General features: G+C 50.2%; 2 protein-coding genes and 1 long non-coding RNA gene across 6 annotated transcripts in view; 2 read left to right on the top strand and 1 right to left on the bottom strand.

The window, feature by feature from the left end:
- The window catches only part of GNAL (G protein subunit alpha L), a 270,722-nt gene extending 260,705 nt beyond the window's left edge, over positions 1–10,017 (top strand). Inside the window, exons 11-12 of the mRNA XM_029066742.2 lie at positions 795–862; positions 7,742–10,017. Coding sequence (XP_028922575.1) covers positions 795–862; positions 7,742–7,888 — 215 coding nt within the window. The 3' untranslated portion in view covers positions 7,889–10,017. The remainder of the gene's footprint in view (positions 1–794; positions 863–7,741) is intronic.
- Positions 10,018–10,362: 345 nt separating this feature from the next.
- Positions 10,363–26,578, bottom strand: MPPE1 (metallophosphoesterase 1). 4 transcript variants are annotated; one of them, XM_007665521.2, is made up of 10 exons: positions 26,376–26,578; positions 19,845–20,223; positions 17,934–18,042; positions 16,835–16,938; positions 16,436–16,516; positions 13,597–13,705; positions 13,307–13,390; positions 13,082–13,204; positions 12,473–12,613; positions 10,363–11,286 (listed from the first exon to the last, which is right to left on the bottom strand). In XM_007665521.2, exons 2-10 carry the CDS (start codon positions 20,123–20,125, stop codon positions 11,104–11,106), a joined length of 1,215 nt encoding a protein of 404 aa, XP_007663711.2. In that variant the 5' UTR covers positions 20,126–20,223; positions 26,376–26,578; the 3' UTR covers positions 10,363–11,103. The 4 variants fall into 4 exon arrangements, with proteins under 4 accessions (XP_007663711.2, XP_028922573.1, XP_028922570.1 ...); XM_029066740.1 differs by having other exon boundaries at positions 13,307–13,387; XM_029066737.2 differs by lacking the exon at positions 26,376–26,578 and adding an exon at positions 24,858–25,072.
- LOC107547793 lies at positions 11,277–12,477 on the top strand. Its single transcript, XR_001604309.2, has 2 exons — positions 11,277–11,369; positions 11,750–12,477. It is a non-coding gene; the product is annotated as an uncharacterized LOC107547793 (long non-coding RNA).
- Positions 26,579–26,966: the final 388 nt, after the last annotated feature.

Below are 26,966 nucleotides of genomic sequence, written 5' to 3'. Positions count from 1 at the left end.
TCCCACTAACTCGGTTCCGACCTTAAAGTATCCTGTTTATCTGACTATTAATACATTCTGGGAAAGTGTGACTATTCAACACTTTCCTTAGATTTGGAAGCAAGTCTCTAGACTGTAACCTCAGAGTGGTCAAGGAAAGTGTCTTCCAGCTCTATTGTATTGTACTCTCCCAAGTGCTTAGTACAGTGCTCTGCACATACTAAGCGCTCAATAAATACCATTGATGATGATAATTTTCCCCTTTCTAAGGGCAATTTCTCAAACGGATGGGCAGTGAACTGGGTTCGACCCTCCTCTGTTGGCTGAGCTCCCAGAGAGATGCCATTGCCGTTACTGGTATTCGTTGTTATGGTATTTGTTAAGCACTTACTCTGTGCCAAGTACTGTCCTGAGCGCTGGAATTAGATACAAGATAATCAGGTTGTCCCACATGGGGCTCACAGTCTAGGTAGGAGGAAGAAGGATTTAGTCCCCATTTTACAAATGAGGAAAGTAGACACAGTGAAGTTAACCTACTTGGCCACAGTCACGCAGTAGACAAGTGGCAGGGCCAGGATTAGAACCCAGATCCTCTGACTCCCAGGCCCATGCTCTTTCCACTAGACCACTCTGATTCTCTGCTTCAATAGGACCATTAAAAGTGAAGCATGTTGGTTGGAGGAGGACTGTTTACGTAAGTCTTTGGTTCAGTGTCCTTGGAAATTGAAGATGCCTGTCGAATGCCACGCCTTTGTGGCTTTTCTTTTCTCTCCAGTGCTGAGGCCTAATGTACCATTTTCTTTTCCCTTCCACAGCTACCCCTGATGCGGGAGAAGACCCCAAAGTGACAAGGGCCAAGTTCTTTATCCGGGATGAGTTTTTAGTGAGTAATTTTTACAACTATGGTATACTGTTCTTCGTCAGGCTGTCCAAGTTGCACAGAATGGGCCCCGTTGACTTTTTCGAAATAAGAGATGCTCGCAAGCGTGGATTCTTTTTCTCTCTCGCTCTGTCTCCCTCCCTCCCTCTCCCCCATCCTTTCTCTCCCCTTCTCTCTCCCTCCTTTCTTTCCTCCTCTGTCCTCTTCTCTCTCTTTCTCTCCTCTTTCCTCCTCTCTTCCCATCTCTCTCTATTACGTGTGCGTTCTGCTGTTGAGTTGAGTGTTTGCAAGCACGGATCCACAGCAGGGCACAGTAGGAGATGACCAGCTCAGCTTCATCCCACTCCTGATTTTCCTAAATAAACTCCCACTGGGAGCATGGAAACCTAGACCCCTTCTCTGACTAGGCCATCATTTCCTCTTCTCCCATTCCCTTCTGCGTTGCCCTTATATTTGGATTTGTGCTCTTTATTCATCCCTCCCTCAGCCCCACAGCACTTAGGTACATATCTGCAATTTATTTACGTTAACATCTGTCTCCCCTTTTAGACTGTGAGTTTGTCATGGGCAGGGAATGCGCCTACCAAGTCTGTTACATTGTACTCTCCCAAGCACTTAGTTCAGTGCTCTGCACATAATAAGAGCCCTCAATGAATACAACTGATGGATTGATTGATTGATTGATTGATTGATTGAAACAACCTGGGAATATGACCCCGTAGGTTATGTGAGAATGAAGAGGTTTGGCTGTGTCCCACTGGTAAAGTTGTAGGGCCAAGAACCTTTCAGCATGAGAACAGGCTGCAACTTTCTGCTTAGACCCTGCCTGAGACAGCCTCCTTTCCCTCGCCATCTCCTCTGCCCTAGTCCCACGTTGGACCCAAAGGGCATCTTTGAAAGTAGTTCAGATTGCACTTATACAAACTCTAGGCTGTAAACTCAGTGCAGGCAGGGAATATGTTTGTTATTGTATTCTCCCAAACACTTAAGACAGTGCTCTGCACACAGTGAGCACTCAATAAATACAATTGATGATAAATACAACTCTTTCCAGAATGAATGAGACGGGGCCTTGAACGCTTTCATTCAATCCATGCTATTTATTGAGCGCTTTCTGTATGCAGAGCACTGTACTAACTGCTTGGGAGAGTACAGAATTACAGAGTTGGTAGACATGTTCCCTCATTCCCTGCCAACAGCAAGCTTACAGTTTAAAGGACCGTAGGTTGCTGTCTGTGTCCAATCTGATAAACTTATGTCTACTCCAGCGCTTAGTACAGTGCCTGGAACATAGTAAGTGTGTAACAAATATCACAGTTAGACTGCTGCCACTATCAGCACCCCACTTTTGATTTTAGAAATGATTTAATGTTTAAATTTCTGGGCTGCAAACTGGAAAGATCAGCTGAAAGACCTGCGGGAAGACCATGGGCCCGTAATGCCACCATCATGACCAGGCTAGCCTAGAGCCACTGGTCAAATACCTTTCCCCTCCTTCCCTCCTTCCCTCCCCACCCCCACCACATCAGCTGAGCTGAAGGCCGGTTGGCCACAGGGGTTCTGATCCCAGGGCCCGGTTTAATAATAATAATAATGATAATGATGATGTTTGTTAAACAGTTTGTGCCAAGCACTCTTCTAAGCACTGGGGTAGATACAAGGTAATCAGGTTGTCCCACATAGGGCTCACAGTCTTAATCTCCATTTTACAGATGAGGTAACTGAGGCACAGAGAAATTAAGTGGCTTGCCCAGGGTCACACAGCAGAGAAGTGGAGGAGCATGGATTAGAACCCACATCCTCTGACTACCAAGCCCGTGCTGTTTCTACTAAGGCATGGTGCTTCTCCTAGTGCTGGTTTCCATGGTGCGGTTTCCTAGTGCTAGAGCGATAGACAGCTCAGGCACACACGTTGGGTCCGGTCTCCGACACCGTTGCCGCCTCCCGCTCTACATATGTTTCCTCGTGAAGAGAATCAGTGTGGGGGATTTCCGATTTAGTAGTCACATCCTATAGCAGTGCCACGGCTCAGGGTCAGGAGAGTGACGATCAAAACGAACCTATACAAGCTGGTAATCTGTTCCATTTTTTCTCTCTAAAGCCCCATCATCGCTGTGGGCCACTTCTATTTTTAACACAGTGGCTTGCTATTTTCTGAAGAATGTGGATTTTTTAACTAGGCCGACATATCTTGAGGAGTGTCATTTTTACAGCAACTGCCTCAGCATAATTAGTTTCCCCAATCGGGTCATTCTTCCTTCAAAAAGATAATAATAATAATAATGATATATGTTAAGTGCTTACTATATGCCAAGCCCTGTTCTAAGCGTGGGGTAGATACAGGGTATTCAGGTTGTCCCACCTGGGGCTCACAGTCATCCCCATTTTACAGATGAGATAACTGAGACACAGAGAAGTGAAGTGACTTGTCCAAAGTCACACAGCTGACAAGTGGCAGAGCCGAGATTAGAACCCACGACCTCTGACTCCCAAGCCTGGGCTCTTTCCACTAAGCCACGCTGCTTCTCCATATGGAGAATTTAGTTCCTAAATCACCGAAATAATGTTTCCTGATTTCCTCAGAGCCACCGCCACTGGATTGGCCTCTTCCATGGCCAACATTTATTTCCAGTCTGGCGGGTGGATGGTGGGAGAAAGCATGTCAGAGTATGACTGCCTCCTTTCTCCCACCACTGGGTCCTCTTCCTTCTTTGGGAACCAGGAAGGTGTCCGCCTTGGGATCAGACCAGGCCCGGGCGGGAAACTCTGGTAGGTTAGCTTTACAGGCCATAAATTTCTTCCCTGTGTGAGATTATTATCTTCTTTCCATGGTCTCCCTTATGGTGGGAGAAAATAGCCCTGCCAGCTCCTGTGGTACTGAAAACTTCCACTCTTTGGAGCTTGACCAAGGAATGAGTCAGTTTAGTTTGAGGTGTTTTAGCCCCTGGCGTGGATTCACAATGGAGAGGGGGTTTGCTGCCTTTTTGTCTGTGGATCCTGGACTGGTGGGTTAGCGTGGCTCATCAGCCCTTTACTGTACTCTCTATAGCAGATCTGTTTAGATTGTAGCCTAACTGTAGATTTGGGGAAGAAAGCGCTAACTTGACTTGAACACTCGGCTGTTCTGTCAGTTGGATGTGTTGGAGTGAGGATGGCTCTCCGAGGGGTGGGAAGAGTCAACAGAAACAACAACAGAAAGCCCAGCAGGTGCGGTTGCAGATATTGAGAATCACGGCATTCGTGAAACTCTCACTGTATACTAAGCGCTGGGGTAGATCGGCCTCACAGACCCTGTCCCACAAGGGGCTTCTCAGTCCAAGAGGGAGGTGGAACAGAGATTGAGTCCCCTTTTACAGATGAGGAAACTGAGGCACAGAGAAGTGAAGTGACTTGCCTAAGATCATAGAGCAGGCAAGCGGCCGAGCCGGGATTAGGACCTGGGTTCTCTGACTCCCAATCCTGTGTCCTATCCGCTAGACCCCACTGCTCCTCCCTATTTCCCCAAAGCAGTTCACACACTGTGTGGGGCTTCAGTCAGAATTTAAAAACAACTTCCAGAGAGCAAAGTGGAATCAGCTGTGCTCAAATCCTGGGCCTAATTGTCCGGTTTCTTTTTCTCACAGTCACTATGGCTGCCAGAGCCTTGGACATCTGTGATTAAATTCCCAAAGAGGTTCTCACTTCCCACCCGGGGTTCATATCCCGAATCGGTTGGTTCATAGTAATCTAGAGCCCCTCAGAGTTCCAAATGGATTTTAGTAGCATCTCAAGTGACACTCTGACCTTTTGTAGGACGTTTAGTCAAGTGAGCCGTAGCCTGAAAAACCACTCAGTTAGGAAAGGAATGCGAATAGAGATTGCCAACTCCACTGCCCGCATCTTAAACCCATCCCTGGTTCCCCGATGTGCAGATTGTCCCCTAAAGCTGATTGCAAAGCCCAGTACGACAAAAGGCGCCGTCTCCCGTAAGCAGTCCGGAACCATGAGTATTAGAGACATTTTGGAGGATTGGGGAAATTGAGCACTGATTTCAGATTTTAAGAAAGAATAGTCATTTGCCGGGGTTAGACTCTGTGCTGAGCCATTAGGACTATTGTCACATCCCTTCCCCGTTTTCCTCCCCGCTCAGCAGCTCCCGGGAGGCTTGTGGTGAGGCTGAGCCCCACGTGGCCGGCAGGAAGGAAGGCGAGGCGGGGCTGGGCTGGCTTGGGACCAGTGGCCAGCTCTCCACCTCGCACGGGAGATTAAAGGATCGGGTCACCAGCAGGAGGATTCAGCAGCCGGTGTTCCCTCACCTGGGGGGGACCCCAGGAGGGAAGGAAGTTCCTGGTTGACCGCGATACTGGCTGCTGCCCGCACCAGGAAATCAGAGAATAATAATAACTATTAGTATTATTAATATTATTATGATACTTGTTAAGTGCTTCCATGGGTTCTAATCCCAGCTCCTCCGCCTGTCTGCTGTGTGACCTTGGGCAAGTCACTTCACTTCTCAGGGCCTCAGTTACCTCATCTGTAAAATAGGGATTGAGACTATGAGGCCCATGGGGGACAGGGACTGTGCCTAACCCGATTTGCTTGCATCCATCTCAGCGCTTAGTACAGTGCCTGTCACATAGAAAGTGCTTAACAAATACCGCAATATTTATTATGTGGCAAACACTGTTCTCAGTCCCTGAGTTAGCATGAAAGTGAAAACCTTGACACCCAGTTGGAGGCAATTAATCTCCTGGGGAGAAAAAACACATGATAAGGCTACAGTCTCAAATGGAGCCTAAGAGCTTGGACCCCCAGTTCCGCTTTCTCAGGCTCTGTCCCTGATGATGTGAAATAGGGCATCACTGGGTCTATTGCTTAATCCCTCTGCCCTCAGCCTCCCCTCTGGTATGCAGGAAAAATAATAGTAATAATGATGGTATTTGTTAAGCGCTTACTCTGTGCCAAGCACTGTTCTAAATTCTAGGGTAGGGACAAGGTAATCAGGTTGTCCCACATGGGGCTCACAGTCTTAATCCCCATTTTACAGATGAGGTAACTGAGACCCAGAGAAGTTAAGTGACGTGCCCAAAGTCACTCAGGTGACGAGTGGTGGAACCGGGATTAGAACCCATGACCTCTTACTCCCAAGCCCGGGCTCTTTCCACTAAGCCACGCTGAGTAACCACCTGGGTGATGTTTAATATTTGCTGAGTGTTCAAAAATAGCATCTGAGATTCATTTCAATCAATCAAACATATATATTGAGTGCTTACTGTTAGCAGAGCACTGTACTAAACGTTTGAGAGAGTACACTACAACAGAATTGGTAGATACATTCCCTGTCCAAGGAGAGTTTACAGTGTAGACAGGGAGGAAGACTATGAATATAAATTACAGATATGGACATAAGTGCGTTGGGGCTGAGGGAGTGGGGAATAAAGGGTGCAAATCCAAGTGTGAGGGCGATGCAGAAGGGAGAGGGAGTAGAGGAAATGAGGGCTTAGTCAGGGAAGACCTCTTGGAGGAGATGTGATTTAAATAAAGGTTTGAAGGTGGGGAGAGCGATTGTCTGATAAGAAGGGGAAGATGGTTCAGGGTTAGAGGCAGGATGTGGGCAAGGGGTGCGGTGGCAAGATAGATGAAATCAAGGCACAGTTAGTAGGTTGGCGTTAGAGAAGCAAAGTGAGCATGCTGGGTTATAGTGAGAAATCAGGTAAGGTTGGGGGGAGGTGGGCGGGCAAGGTGATTGAGTGCTTTAAAGCCAACGGTGAGGAGTTTCTGTTTGGTACGGGCAACCACTGGAGGCTCATGAGGAGTGGGCAAACATCGACTCAACGGTTTTGCAGAAAAAAATGATCCAGGTAGCACAGTGATGTATGGACTGGTGCGGGGAGAGACAGTAGAACCGACAAGATTTGGTGACAGATTGTGTGGGTTGATTGAAAGAGATGTCCAGTTACAGGCTTGAAAGACAGGGAGGATAGTGGTGTAGTACACGGTGATGAGAAAGTCAAGGGGCGGATGGGGTTTGGATGGGACGACGAGGAGTTCAGTTTGGGACATGCTAAGTTTGAGGTGCCGGCAGGACACCCCAGTAGAGATGTCCCGAAGGCAGGAGGAAATAGTGAGACTGCAGAGAAGTAGAGAGGCCAGAGCTGGAGATGTAGATTTTGGAATCGTCCACATAGAGATGGTAGTTGAAGCCGTGGGAGCGAATGAGTTCTCCAAGGGAGTGGGGTAAATGGAGAATAGAAGGGGACCCAGAACTGAGCCTCGAGGGACATCCATGAGTTAAGGGGTGGGAGGCGGGGATGGAGTCCGCCAAAGAGCCTGAGGATGAGCAGCTAGAGAGATAGCAAGAGAACCGGAGGAGAACTGTGTCCATGAAGCCAAGGTCGGATGGTGTTTCCAAGAGAAGGAGGTGGTCCAGTGTCAAAGGCAGCAGAGAGGTTGAGGAGGATTAGGGTGGCTTCTCAGAGGCTTTTGGATTTGGCTAAGAGGAGGTCATTGATGACCTCTGAGGGGTAGTTTCCATGGCGCGAAGGGGGCGGGGGCCAGATTGGATCATTGGGATTTTGGGGGTGAAAGAGGCCACCGCACGGCATCAGCCTAGCGATGGGGCCTGCGTCGACCCTTGGAAATCCCAGAGGAGAGCCGGGGCCTCCGGAGCTCTGCTGTCCCTTTGAATCTCTCCTCAGGGTGCTTCTGAGGTAGGGAGCCGCGCCGAGCGTGGACTTCCACCACCACGGTTCCTCGGAGGGCCGGGGGAGGTGGCGGGGGCGCGGGAGAGAGGGAGGCAGTTGACATGGGAGAGGGCAGCCGACGTGGGAGAGGCAGTTAGGAGCAGCAGACGCGGCCCGCCGGGAGACAGTTTGAAGTGCAGCCTCTCCTTCTGTCCTGCAGAGGATAAGCACGGCGACGGGCGACGGCAAGCACTACTGCTACCCCCACTTCACGTGTGCCGTGGACACGGAGAATATCCGCCGCGTGTTCAACGACTGTCGGGACATCATTCAGCGGATGCACCTCAAGCAGTATGAACTCTTGTGATGGGGAACGCCGTGAAGCCTGTGGTTTTCCAGTCTCTGCTCCTCTTTTCTCTTTTTCTGTCTCTCTCTCTCTTCTTTCTCTGTATTATCCCACACAGAGTGGAAGAATGTACTAGAGAAGCGTGTCCGCCTTTTGGGTCTGTTTACTTTGAGACGTTCAAGCCCTCGTGTTGGTTCGTAGTGAGTTTTTTCCTTCATGCTTCTACGGGACGATTTGTGTGCTTTATTTTGAAATGCCACTTCTTTGTCATTCCACTAAGCCTTTGGCTACCTCTGTTCCCCTAGGGTATTTTATTTTTAATTGGACGAAACCTGCTCAGTTTTTCCAGCAGGTTGTGTGAGCGCAAACTGCTGTCTCTCAGCTGGATGGCACTACAGTCAGACCTCTCGCTGTGTGTGAGTTCCTTTTTTTAACATGACACTGAAGAGTACTTGGTGGGTGAAAAAAGAAAAATGCACTTTGTATCAGGTTATTAAATACTTGTTGAGGAAGCATACACACAATGTAGCAGCACCACAATATTTATTACTCTGTCACAGTTTTTAGCATTACTGAGTCGCAGGTCAACCGATAGCGAGTGACCTCCTCTTTTAAGCCCTTCCCGGCACAGGACGTAGAGTAGATTACGAGAGGCAAGGAGAAGATAAGCAATTTTCCCGGGGTCTCACGAAGAAGTGTCCCTCCGCACCTCAGACTTTTGAATTACAGCTACTTTTAGGCAATTGCGTTTAGGCAGACGACCGCCTCTCCCTCCTCCCCGCCCATCACTAATGTCATTTGTTTTGTCCTCGGGTGGTCCTCTGAACTTAGATCATTCCCGGACGACACTGATCCTCTCGCCCGGTTTTGTTTTGGTTTGGTTTTACCGCTGGTTTATTATATTGTACAGACTGTAAAATGTAATATTATTTTGTACAACTTTATTGAAGAAAAATTACTTGTAGAAGATCTTTGTGCCTTGATTATGGCTGTACCTGTAAAATGAGCTAAGATGTAAGTATGTTTTGGATTGCGCTGTACAGCTTGATGTCAACCTCACCTGCAGCAGTGACTGGAGGGAGGAACTTTATCTGTAGACTTTAGGTTTTTTTCTGGTTTATATAAAAAAAAAAACAATGAAATGCTCTTTAGTAAAAAAAAAAATATATAAATTATGCAAATTAACCACTTACCTTTACAAGTGAGGTCTTACCAGTGAGAAGGGGTTGCAGCTACGCCTCTCTTTGTCGGGGGTGGGGGCCAGGGGTAGGGGTAAAAAAACATTGGAATCCATCCACGTGGCCAAAACTGTAACCTGGTGTCGTTTGAGTGGAAACCAAGGATATTCTCTCTCTCTCTCTCTCTCTCTCTCCGCTCTTTCTCTGATACGTTTCGTAATTCTTTGGTCATTCATGGACCATCACAGTTGCCCCCGACAAATTGTGAGTGTGTAAAGGCCCCCTTAGATACAGCTCTCGATTCGTTGTACCAACAGCAGCTTTCATTGTGCAAGTAAATAGCAAGAAAGAAAACAAAAAAAGGTGTAAACCCTTGTGTCTGGCCTAAGAGAATTACAAGATGACCTTTTTATTTCTCTTTTAATAAAGAGACACATTAGAAAACGGTTTTATTTTAAATATTGGAGAATTCAAAAGGTGGGAGTATTTCTCGGACTTGAACAATTTATGCAAATGAGGTTCTCCAAACCGACTGTGGTTCAGTACAATGTATATGACAAGCAAGGATTGCTGTAGCAATAAGGCATGTCCTTTTTAGTAACTAACCCTGCTTTCTATTTTATACCTAGGTGTTTTGTCTCTGTGAGCATATACTTTTTCGGTGTCCAAGATAACCTGTACAAATGTCTAAATTCCAAGTTGCAATAACAGAAACCTAGAGAAGCGTTAGCTGACGTTAACTACTTCATCTCTTCTCCTTTCCCGCTACTTGGACTGTTCCGTTCTTGGTTTACCGTTTCCAGCCTCACCCGAGGAATCGGATTTTCAGCCTCTGGGCACAGAGCCTAGCTTTGAATCCGATCCCCTCCTTTTTCTAACCGTGAGCGCCCGGCGCATGAGCCTAATCCTTCTTCCCTCCCAGTCGGGTCACTGTAACTTCAACTGACAAACCCAGCGGCGCGACCCCCGCAACTTGACCGGCTGTGATGGGCGAGCCGGGGGGAGGGGAGAGAAGGGGGGGGGGTCCCCGCACAGGAAGGCCTGGGGTATTTCATCTAAACACGAGTTTCGCCACCTCTTGCTCCGGAGCGAGGGAGAAGAGGGGCAGGGTGGTTCTGGAGGGAGTCGGGGTTTTTTTTTTCCCTTTTTAGCTGTGGGACAGCGGGTGGTGCCGCTAGTTCCCCAAATGGGACTCCCTTTGCTGCTGTGATGACGGTTTTACATTGCTTCCGTCTCAGCTTTCCCCTTGCGAATGACCCTTTGCACTAGCCCGCAGTCTAAGGTAGCAAGATTATAATGAAAGGAGGCCAGCCTGCATCATAGGTGCACGTTTTATTTCTGGCTCGAGCTCGGAACTGGTCATTTAGTCTTTTCATAGCAAAGAAAGGCAGTTTCCCCCTCCGTTTTTCAGGATAATTCTGTCCGTCTGGTCACCGGAGGAGGGTAGGCGATTCCCGCCTCTGCGGCTTAGTGTCGGATTTCACCAAACTTTCATCACCCACCAGCAGAACGGTACCCCGACCCTCTAATCCCGTTCAGTGCGGCCGAAGAGATCTGCGTCTCCCCGGTTCCAAGCGTACCGCTTTTTAACGTTTGGGAATTTGAGAGGAACGGCAAGCCAGAAGGGCAGCAGAAGCCCCCGGCGTGCGGGTTTCACGAGCGGGTTTCTGGCTTGCCCGATCCATCCTGCGGCCGGCAGGAGCGTGGATCCCGCCTGCGAGTCCAAGAGGCCACTACGACTTGACGTGTTGTACAGATCTGACCTTTTGAGTATTCGTAGATATGATTAAAAAAAAAACGACGCAGCGAAGAAAACAGTTCAGTTTGGTGTAGAATACTTGTTACTTTTTTACGGCATGAAAACATTTCAATCAACTATTTATCCTGTAGTGATTCACCGTCAACCGTCCCGCATCTCGAAGACGGGCAGAAGGAGGGCCGCGTTTGGGTTCGGCACCCGATTCGAGTCCTCCCGGACAGGAGTGGTGATCTCAGTCTGAAGTTCGCTTGTGTTTTCCGCTTTGGCACCTGCTACTCAAGGCAGAGGTGTCCTGCTCTTCACGTTGCCTTACGCTTTCCAATTACGTACCGAGCGAAACGACGAGGGGGAGCCAAGAGCCGGAAGTGACCCAGGAGTAGGAGGAGCAGGGCGACGCCTGCCGCCCCGTAAACGGTCAGAACCCGCTTCTCCTGGGGGAGCAGGCACTTGGAGAGGGAATAATCCCGTGCTGTCACACTGCCCTGAGAAAGAAAGGAGAAACCAACGGATACACGGAGTCATGCTGCTATCCCAACAGTCTTAAATCAGGGAAACGGCAGTGCCGGTGAGCCGCTTGCATTCGTTCCCCCCCCACCCCCCGTCCTGCCCCTGGGGCAGGGAGCAAAAGTGGCTGCTTTGGAGGCTTGCCCTGCCCCTACCGCACCCACGAGCCCTCCAAACCGAGGGAAGAGGGAGGCTCCCGGCCCCCTCGCGGATGGCGAGACGGGGTGTCGCCCGCTGAACCCGAAGGCTTCCTCCCTGGTCCGCTGCAGCCCACTCCTGTGGGTCCAGCGGGGTCCGGGGCAGAGGGCGGAGAGGCATGTGGGAGGCTGTGAACTAGAGAGCTGAGACCAAAGAGCATCACTGACAGCTCAAAGGGGTGGGTGGGGGGGAGGGAGGGGTTCACACCACAAGACACTAAAGTAAGTACTCTTGTTTACCTAGAAAATGACATGTTCCAGGGTCATCAACAGGAATTTTCCTCGTAAGACTTTTTTTTTGAAAAACAACTTTTTAAAAAGTTCTAGCGTACTTTCGAACTTGCAAACACGAGGGTCCGTCCGTCCCCGCCGCTTTGGGGAGGACGTACGTGACGATCAACAGTGTATCTTGTGCATGGGAACTGACAGCTGGCACCCCCCAACCAGCGCTGCGGTTCGAAGCTAAGCTTCAGGGGACCGGGAACGTGACGCCGCTGGAGAAGAACGGAGCATCTCGCCGAGGCGGGAAGAGTCACGGCCGTAAACGCTCTCTTCCGGGTCAACGGAGCAAGTTGGCAAAGCAAGAGGAGGAGCTGGCCAGGCCCTAAATGAGCCGGGACGAGCCAGCCCCACCCGGCAAGTCGTTTTACGGTTCTCCACGCACAAAAACGATCAGAGAGAGAGAATGATTTCCACTGCCCTCTCTTCATAAGGTAAAGGTCCCTACTAACCCAGCCCAGCTCTTTAAAAACCCGTTCCATTTTAGCGAAACTGCCCTCTTGGACTGCCTCCCAGTGATGTACTTAGAAAGTGGGCGGAGTGTTCAACACCTAGTGTGCTGGGTGAGGGGGGTGGGGATTCATGGTTTTTGTATACTTTTTACAGGTAGCAACAGTTAAATAGTTGATTACCCTGTTGGTTTCAATATCTATGAAAGCTATCAGACAAAAATAAACTTTAACTTTACCAGAATGAAACTAGGGTTGTTTCTGTTCCTCCAACTGAAAGAGGGAATGCTGATCTCAGGGATTTTCCCATCGTGCAGCACTTCACAGGCACTGTGGGTATGTCCGCTCAGAATCAGGCGGGGCTGGAACCACCAGAGCAGCTGCAAGGAAGAATATCCAAACATACACAGACACACTTCTCCGATCAGGGTACCGCACTGTTCTAGACTTCACTCTAGCGTTTTGCCTGCCCTCCGAGGAAGGTGACAGGGTGATCCGGGGGAACAGCCCACCTTTACTGCAGAGGGACTGTCCGTCATCTCTGATTTATCGAGCCTCCTTCTCGACTCACACTGTGCTATTAGCCCTGACCACGAGGAAGATTCTACACTGCTCATTTCCGAGAATTGCTCAGGCGGTGTTTAAAGAGCCGTCAGATTTGTTTTCCTCCGGTTTGCAAAGAGGAGGAAGCAACTGTTCCCCTCCCCCAACTCCACCCCACCCCACCCCGCTCCCGGGGGAGGGGAAGGCGGTGGAGGAGCTGGGCCTGTGTTGGCAGAGCCTACGTCCAGTCAGAGATACGAGAAAGTTACTCTGACATTAAATAATGTAATGATAAGTTATCAAACCTTTTGTGAAGCCTCTTGAGAAAGTACATCATATCTCTCTTTAAATGGGATGTTCTTTTCCTCCGGCGGAGCAGAATCTTCCCCGGAACATTCAGCGTCACTTCTCCGGTAGAGAGGGTAATGCTGACCGAGATGTAAAAAGTCAGGTGTGACCCCGGCTGCCTTTTGAGCCATTCCGATCCCCCGACACTGAGCCCGTCCCGCCTCGTCCCGTACCCCCCTCACCTGAAGGAGGAGCGGGGCCGAGGCTGGAAGTCGGGTCCGGCCGCCCCTGCATCCTCGACTCCAGCTGGACCGGCTCCGTTCCTGCTGGGAAAAGTTGAGCCCAAAACCCAGCTTCCCCCTCGTGCTGACGCAGCCCCGCCCTGGAGCGGGAGGAGGAAGAGGAGGCGGAGGGCCCGAGAAGGAACACGCAGCGCCCCAAACTGCGACATCTGGGCGAGTCACCGAGCCCCTGGCCAGCTGGGGAGGAGGGAACGGCAAGGGGAGATGAGACGCCTCTCTTTGAAGCCCACCTGCCTGGAACAGTTCAGTTGGGAAGAAATGTCGATGAGCTGGGCTTCGGTCTCAGAGCAAATCCGGCAGCCGTCTCCCTCAAGGGCTACGCTGTTCACCAACACAAAGCTGAAAGAGGGACAGAAAGCACTGGCTCCATCACCTTCCGAAGACACCGTGATGTTGTTCTGAACAAACGCAGCCCCTCACCCCCACAACGCTTCTGTCAAGAAAGCAGGCCCAAAGTGAGCTGGGCAGAACAGAGGCCCGAGGACATTGTTCAGACCTGGAGCCAGCTGTGGCATCCCACTGAGAAAGAGGCTGCTCAGTATAGTCCTACTAGCCCAAAACAGGAACGGCAGATGCCTTTATGTCTCGTTCTCTTTTTGGCTTTCTCTTTGGTGTTCCAAATACAAAACAGTCTTTGGGGAAATTCACTTTAAAAGAATAGCGTTTTCCCACCTCTGCCAAGGCCAATGGGACCAAATGAAGAGGAACTAATGAGGTCCAAACCAGAAGAGGGTCTTTCTGGTGAAAGAGCTGATGATGCCAGTTTGGCTGTCATTTTAGCATCCACAGAAGCACAGTGTGGTGTGTCTCTCTGTCTGTCTCTCCCTCCCTCTCCCCTCACATATCCACTCTCCCCTTTCCCTCTCTCCCTCCCCCCCCCCATCCCTCTCTCTCTCCCCTACATCCACAGCCTGAAAATCAGACTCAAAAGCCAGGGTTTTGTTTCATTTGTAAAAACATTTCCAGGACCCAATTTGTTTGGGTCCGTCTAACAGGTTAAGCCATTATGTGCCTATAGGCACACTTGGGGATGAGAAAGACGAAGGCCACCACCACCACCAGACGAAGGCCACCACCAGATCAGGCAGTCCCCTCCTCTGACCAGAGTCTAAGCCTTCAAAATGGAAAATGACATTCCCAGCCAGTGGCCCAGGAAGGACAGCACAGCCTGGCCTGGCCCCGGGTGTGGGCCTGGCCCGCCTCCACAGCCATCTGCTGGGGCCCACGGGGATGAGCGAGGCCCAGGGTGGTCTTTGGACCCCATGGAGGCAGAGTCTGCTGCCTGCACCCCTGGCCACAGTGGAGCTGCGTGCCCCAAAATGCCCAAAGCAGACTCTGCTTGGGGTGACGGCCTTGGGGGAAGGGAGACAGTGCCCTTTTGCCGGGGGAAGGGGCGGGGCGCTCAAACTTGGCTGTTTAAGGGCGTTCTAAGGGTGAGAACCCTTTTCTTACACATCCATTCTAAGCCGCCCCTTCATTTCCTCTTCTGACCTCCCCACACAAACGCCTGTCTTGATTTCTGAGCGTGCGGTGGGTGCCCCAGGGGTTACAGTCTGGGGAAAACGGCAACTTCAGGGACCCCCAAAAAGAGGGCACCACATCCCTGCAGCGTCCCTCAGCTCCATTTGTAATAATAATAATGATGACATTTATTAAGCGCTTACTATGTGACAAGCACTGTTTAGATACAGGGTAATCAGGTTGTCCTCTATGGGGCTCAGAGTCTTCATCCCCATTTTCCAGATGAGGTAACTGAGACACAGAGAAGTTAAGTGACTTGCCCAAGGTCACCCAGCAGACAAGTGGCAGAGGGGGGATTAGAACCCACGTCTTCTGACTCCCAAGCCTGTGTGATTTCCACTGAGCCACGCCGCTTCTCTAAAAGAGGCTCACAGTCGATGAGAAGCAGCGTCTGGGAGTCAAAGGACCTGGGTTCTAATGTCAGCTCCACCATTTGTAGGTGATCTCAGGCAAGTCACAACTTCCCTGCCTCAGTTACCTCATCTGTAAAATGGGGATGAAGATTGTGAGCCCTATGTCGGACAGGGTCTGTTTCCAACCAATTTGCAGCTTCTCTGTCCAAACAAGTTAGAGCCAGTGCAGAAAGGAAACAGTACCCCAAAAGCCCACATTGTTTAACTCAATACTAGTGAAGAGAGCGCAGCTGGTAGGAAGCCCGCCTCATCTTATCTTCTGGCTGGAAATCAACGGGGTGTCAGGTGTGGGATAGCAAAGGACAAACAACTCAGGCCTCTGGGAAAACTGCATGACCATTAACGACAATGGAGAAAGGAAGAATGAGGTTCCAACACCAAGAAACAGCAGTGCAATCACACTGTGGTCTGTCAAAGGGCAGGGACTCCCCTCAGAGGGCAGGGACTCCCCTCAGAGGGCAGGGACTCCTGTCAAAGGGCAGGGACTGTCTCTATCTGTTACCGATTTGTACATTCCAAGTGCTTAGTACAGTGATCTGCACATAGTAAGCGCTCAATAAATACTATTGAATGAATGAATGAAATTCCTCACTGGGTGTTAGGGAAGAGATTTTCAATGGGCCACGCAGGATTTGAATGATAGTTGGGGGTGGAGGGGAGGGAAATCGGGGGATGGCTCACAGCAGATTGGAGAGCTGACTGAGAAATTACTGCTGCTGAAATTGTGTGGAAACCAGGAATTGTGCCCTGAGCCACTGCACACGGGTGGTGGGGTCAAAAAAAAAACCTTGGTGAGGCAGAGGTCCAACTATTTGTTAAAGCCCCGAAGTCTGGTTCTTCCACCAATCGATTTATTCAATCACTGGTATTTATTGAGCGCTTTACTGTATGCAGAATACTGTATTAGTGTTTGGGAGAGCTCAGTACAGCAGTCTACAGTCTATTCATATAAGATCATCTCATTCCAGCAAAATGTCACCTCTGTTAGGCCAAATCCCTTCACTAGAAAAGTTGATCTAATCTGAGTAACGTGGGGCCCGGTGAATATTCCAGAAGAGGCTACACACTGCAAATGAAAAAGGAAAGTGAAATTTCTGCAGATGAAGGAATATCCATCCGCTCAAGTCATACTCACTTTACCCCCTTCCGAGAAATCAGCTTTCCTGAAGTAAAGTTGAAAACTTTCTCAAATCGATTTAGCTTGTAACTGTCCATCCTGGGTGGTCAGGGTTCAGAAAAGGCACATTTTTCCAGCCAGTCAAAATATGACATTTCACAGCCTCTGTTCAATCCAGTAAGTGATGCCCAAGTAAAATTGTCTTTAGAGTTCATCATCTCTCTGAAATTGACGATCTCTAGGATACAACAGGCTTCCCTCCATTAAAAAGAGTAATAATCGTGGGGTTTTTGTTAAGCGCTACTCTGAGCGAAGCACCACAGTAGAGAAGGTAATCAGGTCAGACACCATCCCCATCCCCCCACAGGGCTCACATCTTTTGGCCATCCCCATTCTCGGGCTGGGCGAAAAGCTTACTCGTAGTGAAAGCCGACGTCGTGGTTGCCGACCACCGCCATTAGCTCCGTGTGGCCCGAAAGCCGAAACATGTGCTGAAAACGCTCCACGTCGGCTGCCCAGGCCTGAGAACAAAATGGCTGACGACGCTCCACCTTGCCACCGACGGCAGTTGAATGCTCCCCCACCCCCACACGGCCCCCAGTTGGGGTGGAGCTGGAGGCTAATGGGCAGGCGCTATTCAGGGCAAACCTTGATTAAAGCAGGGTCAGGTCTGCCTCTAAGTATGTTTTTCCCTCCAATTTTGCTCTTCCACAAAGGAAGAAAAGGCCATAAAGTGTGAAACTCCCACCCACTCATATATACCACAAGGAAGAGAGATTATCCCCAGAAGGGGAAAAAAATAAAAAAGATTACTTCCCCAAACCTACAAGAAAGAAAAGGCCGTGACAGCCAAACTAGACCCTCCTTCCATCAAATCTCAAAAGTGCCTCTTGCAGGTTGGCGGCTCTGCCACGGAACAGTCAACACCCCATATTCCCCGGGCAAATCGGATTACAAACACCCCGGGGAATACTAGAAACGTAATACCCTAGCTCTGACTACCCAATCTCAGGTGATCTTTGCGTACAGGGAGTTTTCATTACAGTACTTATGTCAAGGTTTCACCTGTGCCCCCACCTGGATCCACTCATCAGCTCCTTTTACAAATAGAACTCGCTCTTCCCGGACATGTAATCTAAAGGGCTGAAATTTGAGTTTAAAAAAAAAAAATTCAACCACAGCAGCCAGGTAGATGGCTCCAATGTGCTTTTAATTCCAGAGGCACTTTTATAAAAACATAAAGTCACTAGGGGGTCGTCGGTGCCTTGGCTTTTCCACTTACACCATGGGAGGAAAAATACAGTTTCGGTCCCAACCATACCATCTACTTAAAGAGAGAGTGAATACACGCACGTGCGCCCACTTTCAAGTAGAGAGGCAGAAGCCGAGGGAAGACCGAGGCAGGAGCGGCTTAAATGAAAGGGTCTGAATTCACTGGACGAGCGCTGGTTCCCGCGCCCGCTGCCCAGCCCGGGTGTCCCAGGGCGGGAAGGGGCCGGCAGTCCGCACGACCTACCTGAGGAGAGCTCCACTTCCCTTCGTCAAAGACATCCCCCAAAATGAAGACCAGCTCAGGCTGCAGGAGCCTCAGCGCTGTCTGAAAGGCTCTCTCCATCTGCCATTCCCTTCAAATGAAGAAGTGTGGTAGGACATCCTGAAACAGAGCCTGTCTCTGTCTCTCCCCCTCTCCCCTCCTACTTTCCCCCTTCATAGTTTGTAGTACCCCCCCCCAGCCTGTTAGTCAACGGTAATGAATTGAGCACTTGCTGTCCGCATCAGCATCACTGTCAATGATATTTATTGAGCACTTACAATGTACTAAATGCTTGGGAGAGTGCCGAGCACCATACTCAACTTTTGGGAGACTACAGAACAGCAGAGTCAGTGGACACAATCCCTGACCACTAGGATTTTAGAGTCTAGAGGGGGGGTAATCTGAGTAGGAAGTAATCTGTCTGCTGCTCCCTGGTCTATACGGTCAGACGGGTTCGCCACCCAACCAAAGGGAGCCTCAGCTCTGGCATTCCCCACCTCCAGACTTGCTTGACCCTTTTCTTTTTTTTTTTTGTAGTACTGTATTTGTGAAACTCTTACTGTGTGCCAGGCCCTAAACTAAGTGCTGGGGTAGATACGAGATCATCAGGTTGGACACAGTCCATATCCCACATGGGGTTCGGTCCAAATCCCCATTTTACAGATGAGGTAACTGAGGCACAGAGAAGTGAAGTGACTTACCCAAGGTCACAGCAGACAAGTGGCAGAGTCGGGATAAGAACGCAGGTCCCTCTGACTCCCAGGCCCGTGCTCTAGCCACTGGACCACACTGCTTCTCGACTTCCCCATTTTGGGCCACTGGGGGCAAGGCTGCAGGGTGGGGGGAGCTTTCTCTTGCACACCTCCTGCGAGGCCCAGGAGACCGCAAACTTGACCACTGAAGTCAGGGGTGGTGGCCACCTGGGTCTTCCTTCCCCTGCCCCGCGCATTCCCCACTAGCCAACCCTGTTCTGGAGACTGCCTTGCGGTCACTGGGCCAGGGGCTCGGTGGGAGGGTGAATGTCCTGAAAGGTCTTTTACTCATCCCTTCCAGACTGTGAGCGCATTGTGGGCAGGAATCTGTTGTTATATTGTACTCTTCCAAGCTCTTAGTACAGGAAGCAGCGTGGCTCAGTGGAAAAAGCACGGGCTTGGGAGTCAGAGGTCATGGGTTCTAATCCCAGTTCTGCCACTTATCAGCTGTGTGACTTTGGGCAAGTCACTTAACTTCTCTGTGCCTCAGTGACCTTATCTGTAAAATGGGGATTAAGACTGTGAGCCCCATGTGGGACAACCTAATTATGGGACAACCTAATTACCTTATCTACCCAGGGCTTAGAACAGTGCTTGGCACACAGTAAGCACGTAACAAATACCAAAATTATTATTATTAATAATAAGCGCTCAATAAATACAGTTGAATGAATGAATGCCGGGGATTCTGGGGCCAGCTCGGTGGGGCTCTGTGTGGCGTGGCTCCAAAGGTCATCCCTGCATCCACACTCTCCCCACAGCCATCAGTCCTGCTGCCCCAGAGGGGATCCGAGTGAAAACGTAACTGTTGCGCCAAGCCCTCGGGTGGGAAAGGTGCCCATTCATGGACAGAGAGGCCCTGCTTCAACTGTGCTCGGGGTGAAAGTTAGGCTCTTTAAGAAACCACATTAACACCTTCATGACCTTGGGTGGGTTCTGCACTTCCAAACTGTTAAGTCAAAGGAACAAGCCAGCAAGGAGAACTGTGGGGGCTCCTTCCCCAGAGAATTTCAGGACAAGAACGAAACCCCTGACCCGGGGAACGCCGTAGCCCACATTCCCCGGGGTCCCCCCGGCACCCGGCTTCGCCCCTTCTCCGGCACGGTAGCGTTTCGGCTGGCTCCCTGAATTTCCATCCTACCGTCTCAGTTTGTCCAGCCAGTGACCTCTGAGTTCACCGAGCAAGTGGGTATCCGATAAAAACATGACCTTCAGCACGGCCTCGGGAGTCTGGTTATCCCTGCTAGAATTTGCGGGTTTCACCTCTGGCCAGCTACACTGGAAGATCACGAAGAAATAAACGAGGAATTCACAGAAGATGAAAGTGGCAAAGGTCAGAGAGATCAGCGTCAGGAGAAAACAGCTCCTCCTCCTCGAGCGGAGACACCTCAGGCGGCCGAGTCCCCGTCCACCCAAAGCCATCTGTCCCGCCCGCAGCGGTTTCCAGTCAAAGCCGCCCACGGAGAGGAAGGCCAGCTGGGTCCGGGCGAGGGGGCGACGTCCAAGGCTGGACCCACTTCCTGAAGGAACAAAGGGAGAGGATTCAACCCCAGTCGCAGCATCATTCTCAGAAGCTGAGAAGCAGCGTGGCTCAGTGGAAAGAGCACGGGTTTGGTAGTCAGAGGGCATGGGTTCTAATCCCGCCTCCGCCACTTGTCTGCTATGTAACCCTGGGCAAGTCACTTCATTTCTCTGTGCCTCAGTTCCCTCATCCGTAAAATGGGGATTAAGACCGTGAGCCCCACATGGGACAACCTGATAACCTTGTATCTACTCCAGTGCTTAGAATAGTGCTTGGCACACAGTAAGCACTTAACAAATATCATTATTATTATTATTACTGTGACTGGCACTTAGCGATTAACAAATACCATCATTATTAATAAATATTACATATCATATGAAATGTATATTCTTGTGTGATAATAAGCTCAGTCCCATCCGATCTAGTCCGGCGCTGAGCCCAGGGCCCCTCACAGCGGAAAGGGGAGGCAAGTCAGGGGAGGCCGGCAGTGGGCTGGGAGGCGAGCCGCACCGTATCGCACCGCATCATGCCACACCACACCACTGCAGCTCCTAGTGCTGGTCGTGTTGGGGCAATCGAGCTTATTATTACATCAGAATGTAAGTCAGACTCTGGGAGTTTATGGGTAATAATAATCAGAATGATAATTGTGGCATTTGTTAAGTGCTTACTCGGTGCCAGGCATCGTACTGACTGCTGTGGTAGGTACAAGATAATTGGGTCAGACACGGTCCCTGTCCCACAGAGGGCTCACAGGCCTAATTTCCATTTTACATATGAGGAAACTACGGCACAGAGCAGTGAAGTGACTTGCCCAAGATCACCCGCAAAGCAGCATGGCTCAGTAGAGAGAGCCCGGACTTGGGAGTCAGAGGTTGTGGGTTTTAATCCTGGATCCACTTGTCAGCTGAGTGACCTTCGGCAAGTCACTTGACTTCTCTGGGCCTGTTACCTTACCTGTAAAATCTGAGAGCTCTCCTCCTCCAGGAGGCCTTCCCAGACTGAGCCCTCTCTTTCCCTCTGCTCCCTCCTCCCCTCCCTATTTCCCCTTCTCCCACCCTCTGCTCTTCCCCCTTCCCCTCCGCACGGCACTGTGCATATTTGTATATATGTATTACTCTATTTTGTTAATGATGTGTATATATCTATGATTCTATTTATCTTGATGATATTTATGCCAGACTACTTTTGTTCTGTTTTATTGTCTATTTCCCCCCTTTAGACTGTGAGCCCGTTGTTGGGCAGGGATGGTCTCTACCTGTTGCCGAACTGTACATTCCAAGCGTTTTGTACAGTGCTCTGCACACAACAAGCGCTCAGTAAATACAATTGAATGAATAAAATGAGGATGAAGACTGTGAGCCCCATGGTAGCGTTTCAGCTGGCTCCCTGAATTTCCATCCTACAGTCTCAGTTTGTCCAGCCAGTGACTTCTGAGTTCACTGAGCAGGTGGGTATCCGATAAAAACACGACGTTCAGCACAGCTTTGGGAGGCTAGTTAGATACCCCTATATCTACCCCAGCGCTTAGGACAGGGTTTTTTACATATAGTAAGCGTTTAATGAATACCAGCATCATCATTATAATAAGGTAACTGGGTTGGACACAGTCCCTGTCCCACAAAGGGCTCACAGGCCTAATTTCCACTTTACATGTGAGGAAACTGAGGCCCAGAGAAGTGAAGTGACCTACCCAGGATCACAGAGCACTGCGCTGATTGGCGGCTACTTGGGGCCCAAAATCCCATTGGCCAAGGGGCCCCTCCTGACTCCTCAATGGCTGCCTGCTCCACCAATAAAGGCTCGGAGGCCGAAGCCCGTGACAGAATAAAAATAATAATAATGATAATGTTGGTATTTGTTAAGTGCTTACTATGTGCAGAGCACTGTTTTAAGCACTGGGGTAGATACAGGGTCATCAGGTTGTCCCATGTGAGGCTCACAGTTAATCCCCATTTTACAGATGAGGGGACTGAGGCAGAGAGAAGTTATGTGACTTGCCCACAGTCGCACAGCTGACAAATGGCAGAGCCGGAATTCAAACCCATGAACTCTGACTCCCAAGCCCGGGCTCTTTCCACTGAGCCACGCTGCTTCTCTAAGCCGAGGGGCCGGGGTTCCGCGCGCACGTGCCGCTCAGCTCCCTCAGGTCCATCGCTCTGGCTCCTCCCTGCCATTCTCTCCTCACATCCCATCTAATAATAATAATTATAATGGCATTTGTTAAGCTCTTACTATGTGCAAAGCACCGTTCTAAGCGTTGGGGAGGATGCAAGGTGATCAGGTTGTCCCACGTGGGGCTCACGATCTTCATCCCGTTTTTACAGATGAAGTCACTGAGGCCCAGAGAAGTGAAGTACTTGCCCCAAGTCACACAGCTGACAAGCGGCGGAGCCGGGATTTGAACCCATGACCGCTAACTCCCCAGCCCTTGCTCTTCCCACTGAGCCACACTGCTTCTCAATCCTCACCGTGTTCCCCCAAAAACACTGCGCTGGGCCAAGGGCTTCAATAGCGTATCGGACGGTGCCACTCATTTTAGTTATTGGACTTGTGCCTCCACAATATTATAGATTAACAAGTGTGGTTTTTATTCAGCATTTACTAAGTGCCACTCAATTCATCAATCCTATTTACTGAGCGCTTACTATGTGCAGAGCACTGTACTCGGCGCTTGGGAGAGTGCAACAAGGAGTACAGAGAAAAGACGAGCTCAATGGAAAGAGCACGGGCTGGGGAGTCAGGGGTCATGGGTTCAAATCCCGGATCTGACGCTTGTCAGCTGTGTGACTTTGGGCAAGTCACTTCACTTCTCTGGGCCTCAGTTACCTCATCTGTAAAATGGGGATAAAGACTGTGAGCCCCACGTGGGACAACCTGATCACCTTGTAGCCTCCTCAGAGCTTAGAACAGTGTTTTGCACATAGTAAGCGCTTAACAAATGCCTTCATTATTAGTAGTAGTAGCAATTAGCAGACATGTTCCCTGCCCAATCGCTGTACTGAGCACTGGGGTAGGTGGAAGATAATCAGGTCCCACATGGGGCTCACAGTCTAAGTAGGAGGGAAAACAGGTCTTGAATTCCCATTTTGCAGAGATGGTAACTCGGGCACAGAGCAGGGAAGTCACTTGCCCAAAGTCACACAACAGACAAGTGACAGAGCTGGCATCAGAACCCAGGACCTGTGGCTCCCAGGCCTGATGCTCTTTCCACTAGGCCACAATGCTTCTCATTCATGTAACCTTACAAATTTATCCACATTTAAAAACCAAAAGTCAACCTACTTTAATTACAATTTTTACACTGCAAACATGAAAGGAGCAGCTTTTTATGAGCATAAGCTTCGAAAAGATAATGAAATTTTAAAAAGTGAAAACAGCATCAGGTCTGGCAAACAACAAACACATCAGCACAACAAATATTTCTGTATATGCATGGAATGATTTAGAACTGTGAGTTCCCCAGTGGCTTTTCAGTCAGAGTTGCCATAGGGATATACCTCGAAAGTAGTGTGCTCTGCACACAGTAAGCACTCAATAAATACAATTGCATGATATATGATGGCTTGTACGGGTCCGTTCCCTACAAAGCCAAAGCTTTTTCTTAGTAGTATTCCCTAGTGGGGCATTAATGTTTTTGAAGAAATGACCAGAAACCACCAAAGAGGGTTAAACAATGAGGACAGATAAGCAGGTGATATTCATTCTACTGTGTGACTGTGGGCAAGTCACTTAACTTCTCTGTGCCTCAGTTCCCTCATCTGTAAAATGGAGATGAAGACGCTGAGCCTCACGTGGGACAACCTGATTACCCTGTATGTCCCTCAGCGCTTAGGACAGTGCTCTGCACATAGTAAGCACTTAACAAATACCAACATCATTATTATTATTATTATTATTAATTCAGCCCCAGCCCAGAAATGAGGGACCTTTTGAGAACTACTTGGTTAAATAGGCTTGCTGTAACCCTATGACAGCAAGGGTGAAGCAGGGGGCAGAGAGGCAACAGAGGGAAAAGGGGAAGCTCAGTCTGGGAAGGCCTCTCGGAGGAGGTGAGCTCTCAGTAGGGCTTTGAAGAGGGGAAGAGAGTTAGTTTGGCGGAGGTGAGGAGGGAGGGCGTTCCGGGACAGCGGGAGGACGTGGGTCGGGGGTCGACGGCGGGATGGGCGAGACCGAGGGACGGTGAGGAGGTGGGCGGCAGAGGAGCGGAGCGTGCGGGGTGGGCAGTGGAAAGAGAGAAGGGAGGAGAGGTAGGAAGGGGCAAGGGGATGGAGTTCTCCAACAGAGACAGTCTCCTAACATTAACAATAATGTTGGTATTTGTTAAGCGCTTACTATAATAATAATAATGTTGGTATTTGTTAAGTGTTTATTATGTGCAGAGCACTGTTCTAAGTGCTGGGGCAGATACAGGGTCACCAGGTTGTCCCATGTGAGGCTCACAGTTAAACCCCATTTTACAGATGAGGTCACTGAGGCCCAGAGAAGTGAAGTGACTGGCCCACAGTCACACAGTTGCCAAGTGGCAGAGCCGGAATTCGAACCTATGACCTCTGACTCCCAAGCCCCGGCTCTTTCCACTGAACCACGCTGCTTCTCTTGATCACTGAACACGGAAGCTCTGCTCACCTCAACAAACCTGCGGGACATGTCAAGAAGCCTGAAAAGAGGACAACCAAACGGCTGTCATATGTTGAGCTGAAATTAGAAATCCAACAGCCACAAAGTCAGAGGAGGCAGGTGGTTGGATGGAGATGGGTGGCGGGGAAGGGCAGACAAGGTAGGAAACTAGACTGTAAACTCGTTGTGGGCAGGGAACATGTCTACCTACTGTTGTGTTGTACTTTCCCAAGCGCTTAGTACCGTGTCTGGCACGGTATAAGCGCTCAACAAATACCACTGCTTAGTTGAGGGAGGGTGGTGAGAAAGGAAGAGGTTGCAGAAAGCGGATGAAGCAGGGTCTCCTCCCCGAGCGGGTGTGCTCCATCCAATTGTATTTATTGAGCTCTTACTGTGTGCAAAGCACTGTACTAAGCGCTTGGGAGAGTACGAGACAACAAAGAGACGCAATCCTGCTCACAGATCAAGGTTTCAGACCCGAGGTTTGAGGCAGCCTCCATGGCAGGTAGGGCCGGTGCCTCAATTGTTCAGTCGTATTTATTGAGCGCTTATTAGGTGCACAGCACTGTTCTAAGCGTTTGGGAGAGGCCAGTTTGGGGGTGGCCTTGGTTCCCGGGGTCCAATGGAGGGAGGAGGCTGATGGATCCTCTCCAGCTGTGTGGCTCTGGACAAGTCACACAGAGAAGCAGCGTGGCTCGGTGGAAAGAGCCCGGGCTAGGGAGTCAGAGGTCATGGGTTCGAATCCCCGCTCTGCCATTTCTCAGCTGTGTGACTGCGGGCAAGTCACTTAACCTCTCTGTGCCTCAGTTCCCTCATCTGTAAAATAGGAATAAAGACTGTGAGCCTCACGTGGGACAACCTGATGACCCTGGATCTCCCCCAGCGCTTAGAACAGGGCTCTGCACACAGTAAGCGCTTAACAAATACCAACATTATAAGTCACTTCACTTCTCTGTGCCTCAGTGACCTCATCTGTAAAATGGGGATGAAGCCTGTGAGCCCCACGTGGGACAACCTGATCACCTTGTATCCCCTCCAGCGCTTAGAACAGTGCTTGGCACATAGTAAGCGCTTAACAAATACCAACACTAGTATCCTACCACTTGTCAGCTGTGTGACTGTGACTGCGAGTCACTTCACCTCTCTGGGCCTCAGTTCCCTCATCTGTAAAATGGGGATGAAGACTGGGAGCCTCACGTGGGCCAACCTGATGCCCCTGAATCTCCCCCAGCGCTTAGAACAGTGCTCTGCACCTAGGAAGCGCTTAACAAATACCAACATCATTATTCTCTGGGCCTCACTTGCCTCACCTGTCAAATGGGGATGAAGCCTGGGAGCCTCACGTGGGCCAACCTGATGCCCCTGGCTCTCCCCCAGCGCTTAGAACAGTGCTCTGCACATAGGAAGCGCTTAACAAATACCAACATTATGATCCTCTCTTTCTGGAAAGGCAGCGTGGCCCAGTGGGTAGAGCCCGGGCCTGGGAGTCCGAAGGACCTGAGTTCTAATCCCGCCCCCGCCACGTACCTGCTGGGTGACCTTGGGGCGGTCACTTCTCTGGGCCTCAGCTGCCCCATCTGTAAAATGGGGGTTAAGGGCTGTGAGCACCACGGGGGGGAGGGGGGAGTCCTACACCTTTAGGTCGTGTCGGCCCCAACGTTTAGCACAGTGCCGAGCACGTAGTAGGCGCCGAAGGGAGGCCGGGGGTACCCGGATGGAGGGCCGGGAGGGGCGGGGTTTCCGGGGAGACGCTCCGGAAGTGACGTACGTCCCGCGGAGGGGAGGGGGCGGTTGCCATGGAGACGGCGGCGCCGAGCCGCGGAATTGACGGGAATCTGCCCCTAGGGGGAGCCCGGCCTCCTCCCGCTCGCCCTTCATCATTCATTCATTCATTCATTCATTCATTCATTCATTCATTCATTCATTCATTCATTCCATAGTATTTATTGAGCGCTGACTAGGTGCAGAGCCCTGGTCTGCTGTGTGACCTTGGGCAAGCCACTTAACTCCTCTGTGCCTCAGTTACCTCATCTGTAAAATGAGGTTTAAGACTATGAGCCACACATGGGACAACCTGATTACCTGGTATTCATTCATTCATTCATTCATTCATTCAAT

Source organism: Ornithorhynchus anatinus, chromosome 5 (genome assembly GCF_004115215.2).
Source record: "Ornithorhynchus anatinus isolate Pmale09 chromosome 5, mOrnAna1.pri.v4, whole genome shotgun sequence".
In the NCBI taxonomy this organism is placed as follows: Eukaryota; Metazoa; Chordata; class Mammalia; order Monotremata; family Ornithorhynchidae; genus Ornithorhynchus; species Ornithorhynchus anatinus.
This window is presented reverse-complemented; position numbering and strand designations above follow the sequence as displayed.

What these genes read in the sequence shown, in the direction of transcription:
- MPPE1 (XM_007665521.2), bottom strand. Translation starts at nt 20,125, where the DNA reads ATGGCTTTGGGTGGACGGGGACTCGGCCGCCTGAGGTGTCTCCGCTCG. An exon ending in TGGCTGGACAAACTGAGACG is followed by an intron (nt 18,043 to 19,844) that starts GTAGGATGGAAA and finishes CTTCATTTGAAG; the next exon opens with GGAATGGCAGATGGAGAGAG. An exon ending in GGAAGTGGAGCTCTCCTCAG is followed by an intron (nt 16,939 to 17,933) that starts GTAGGTCGTGCG and finishes TTTTGTTCTCAG; the next exon opens with GCCTGGGCAGCCGACGTGGA.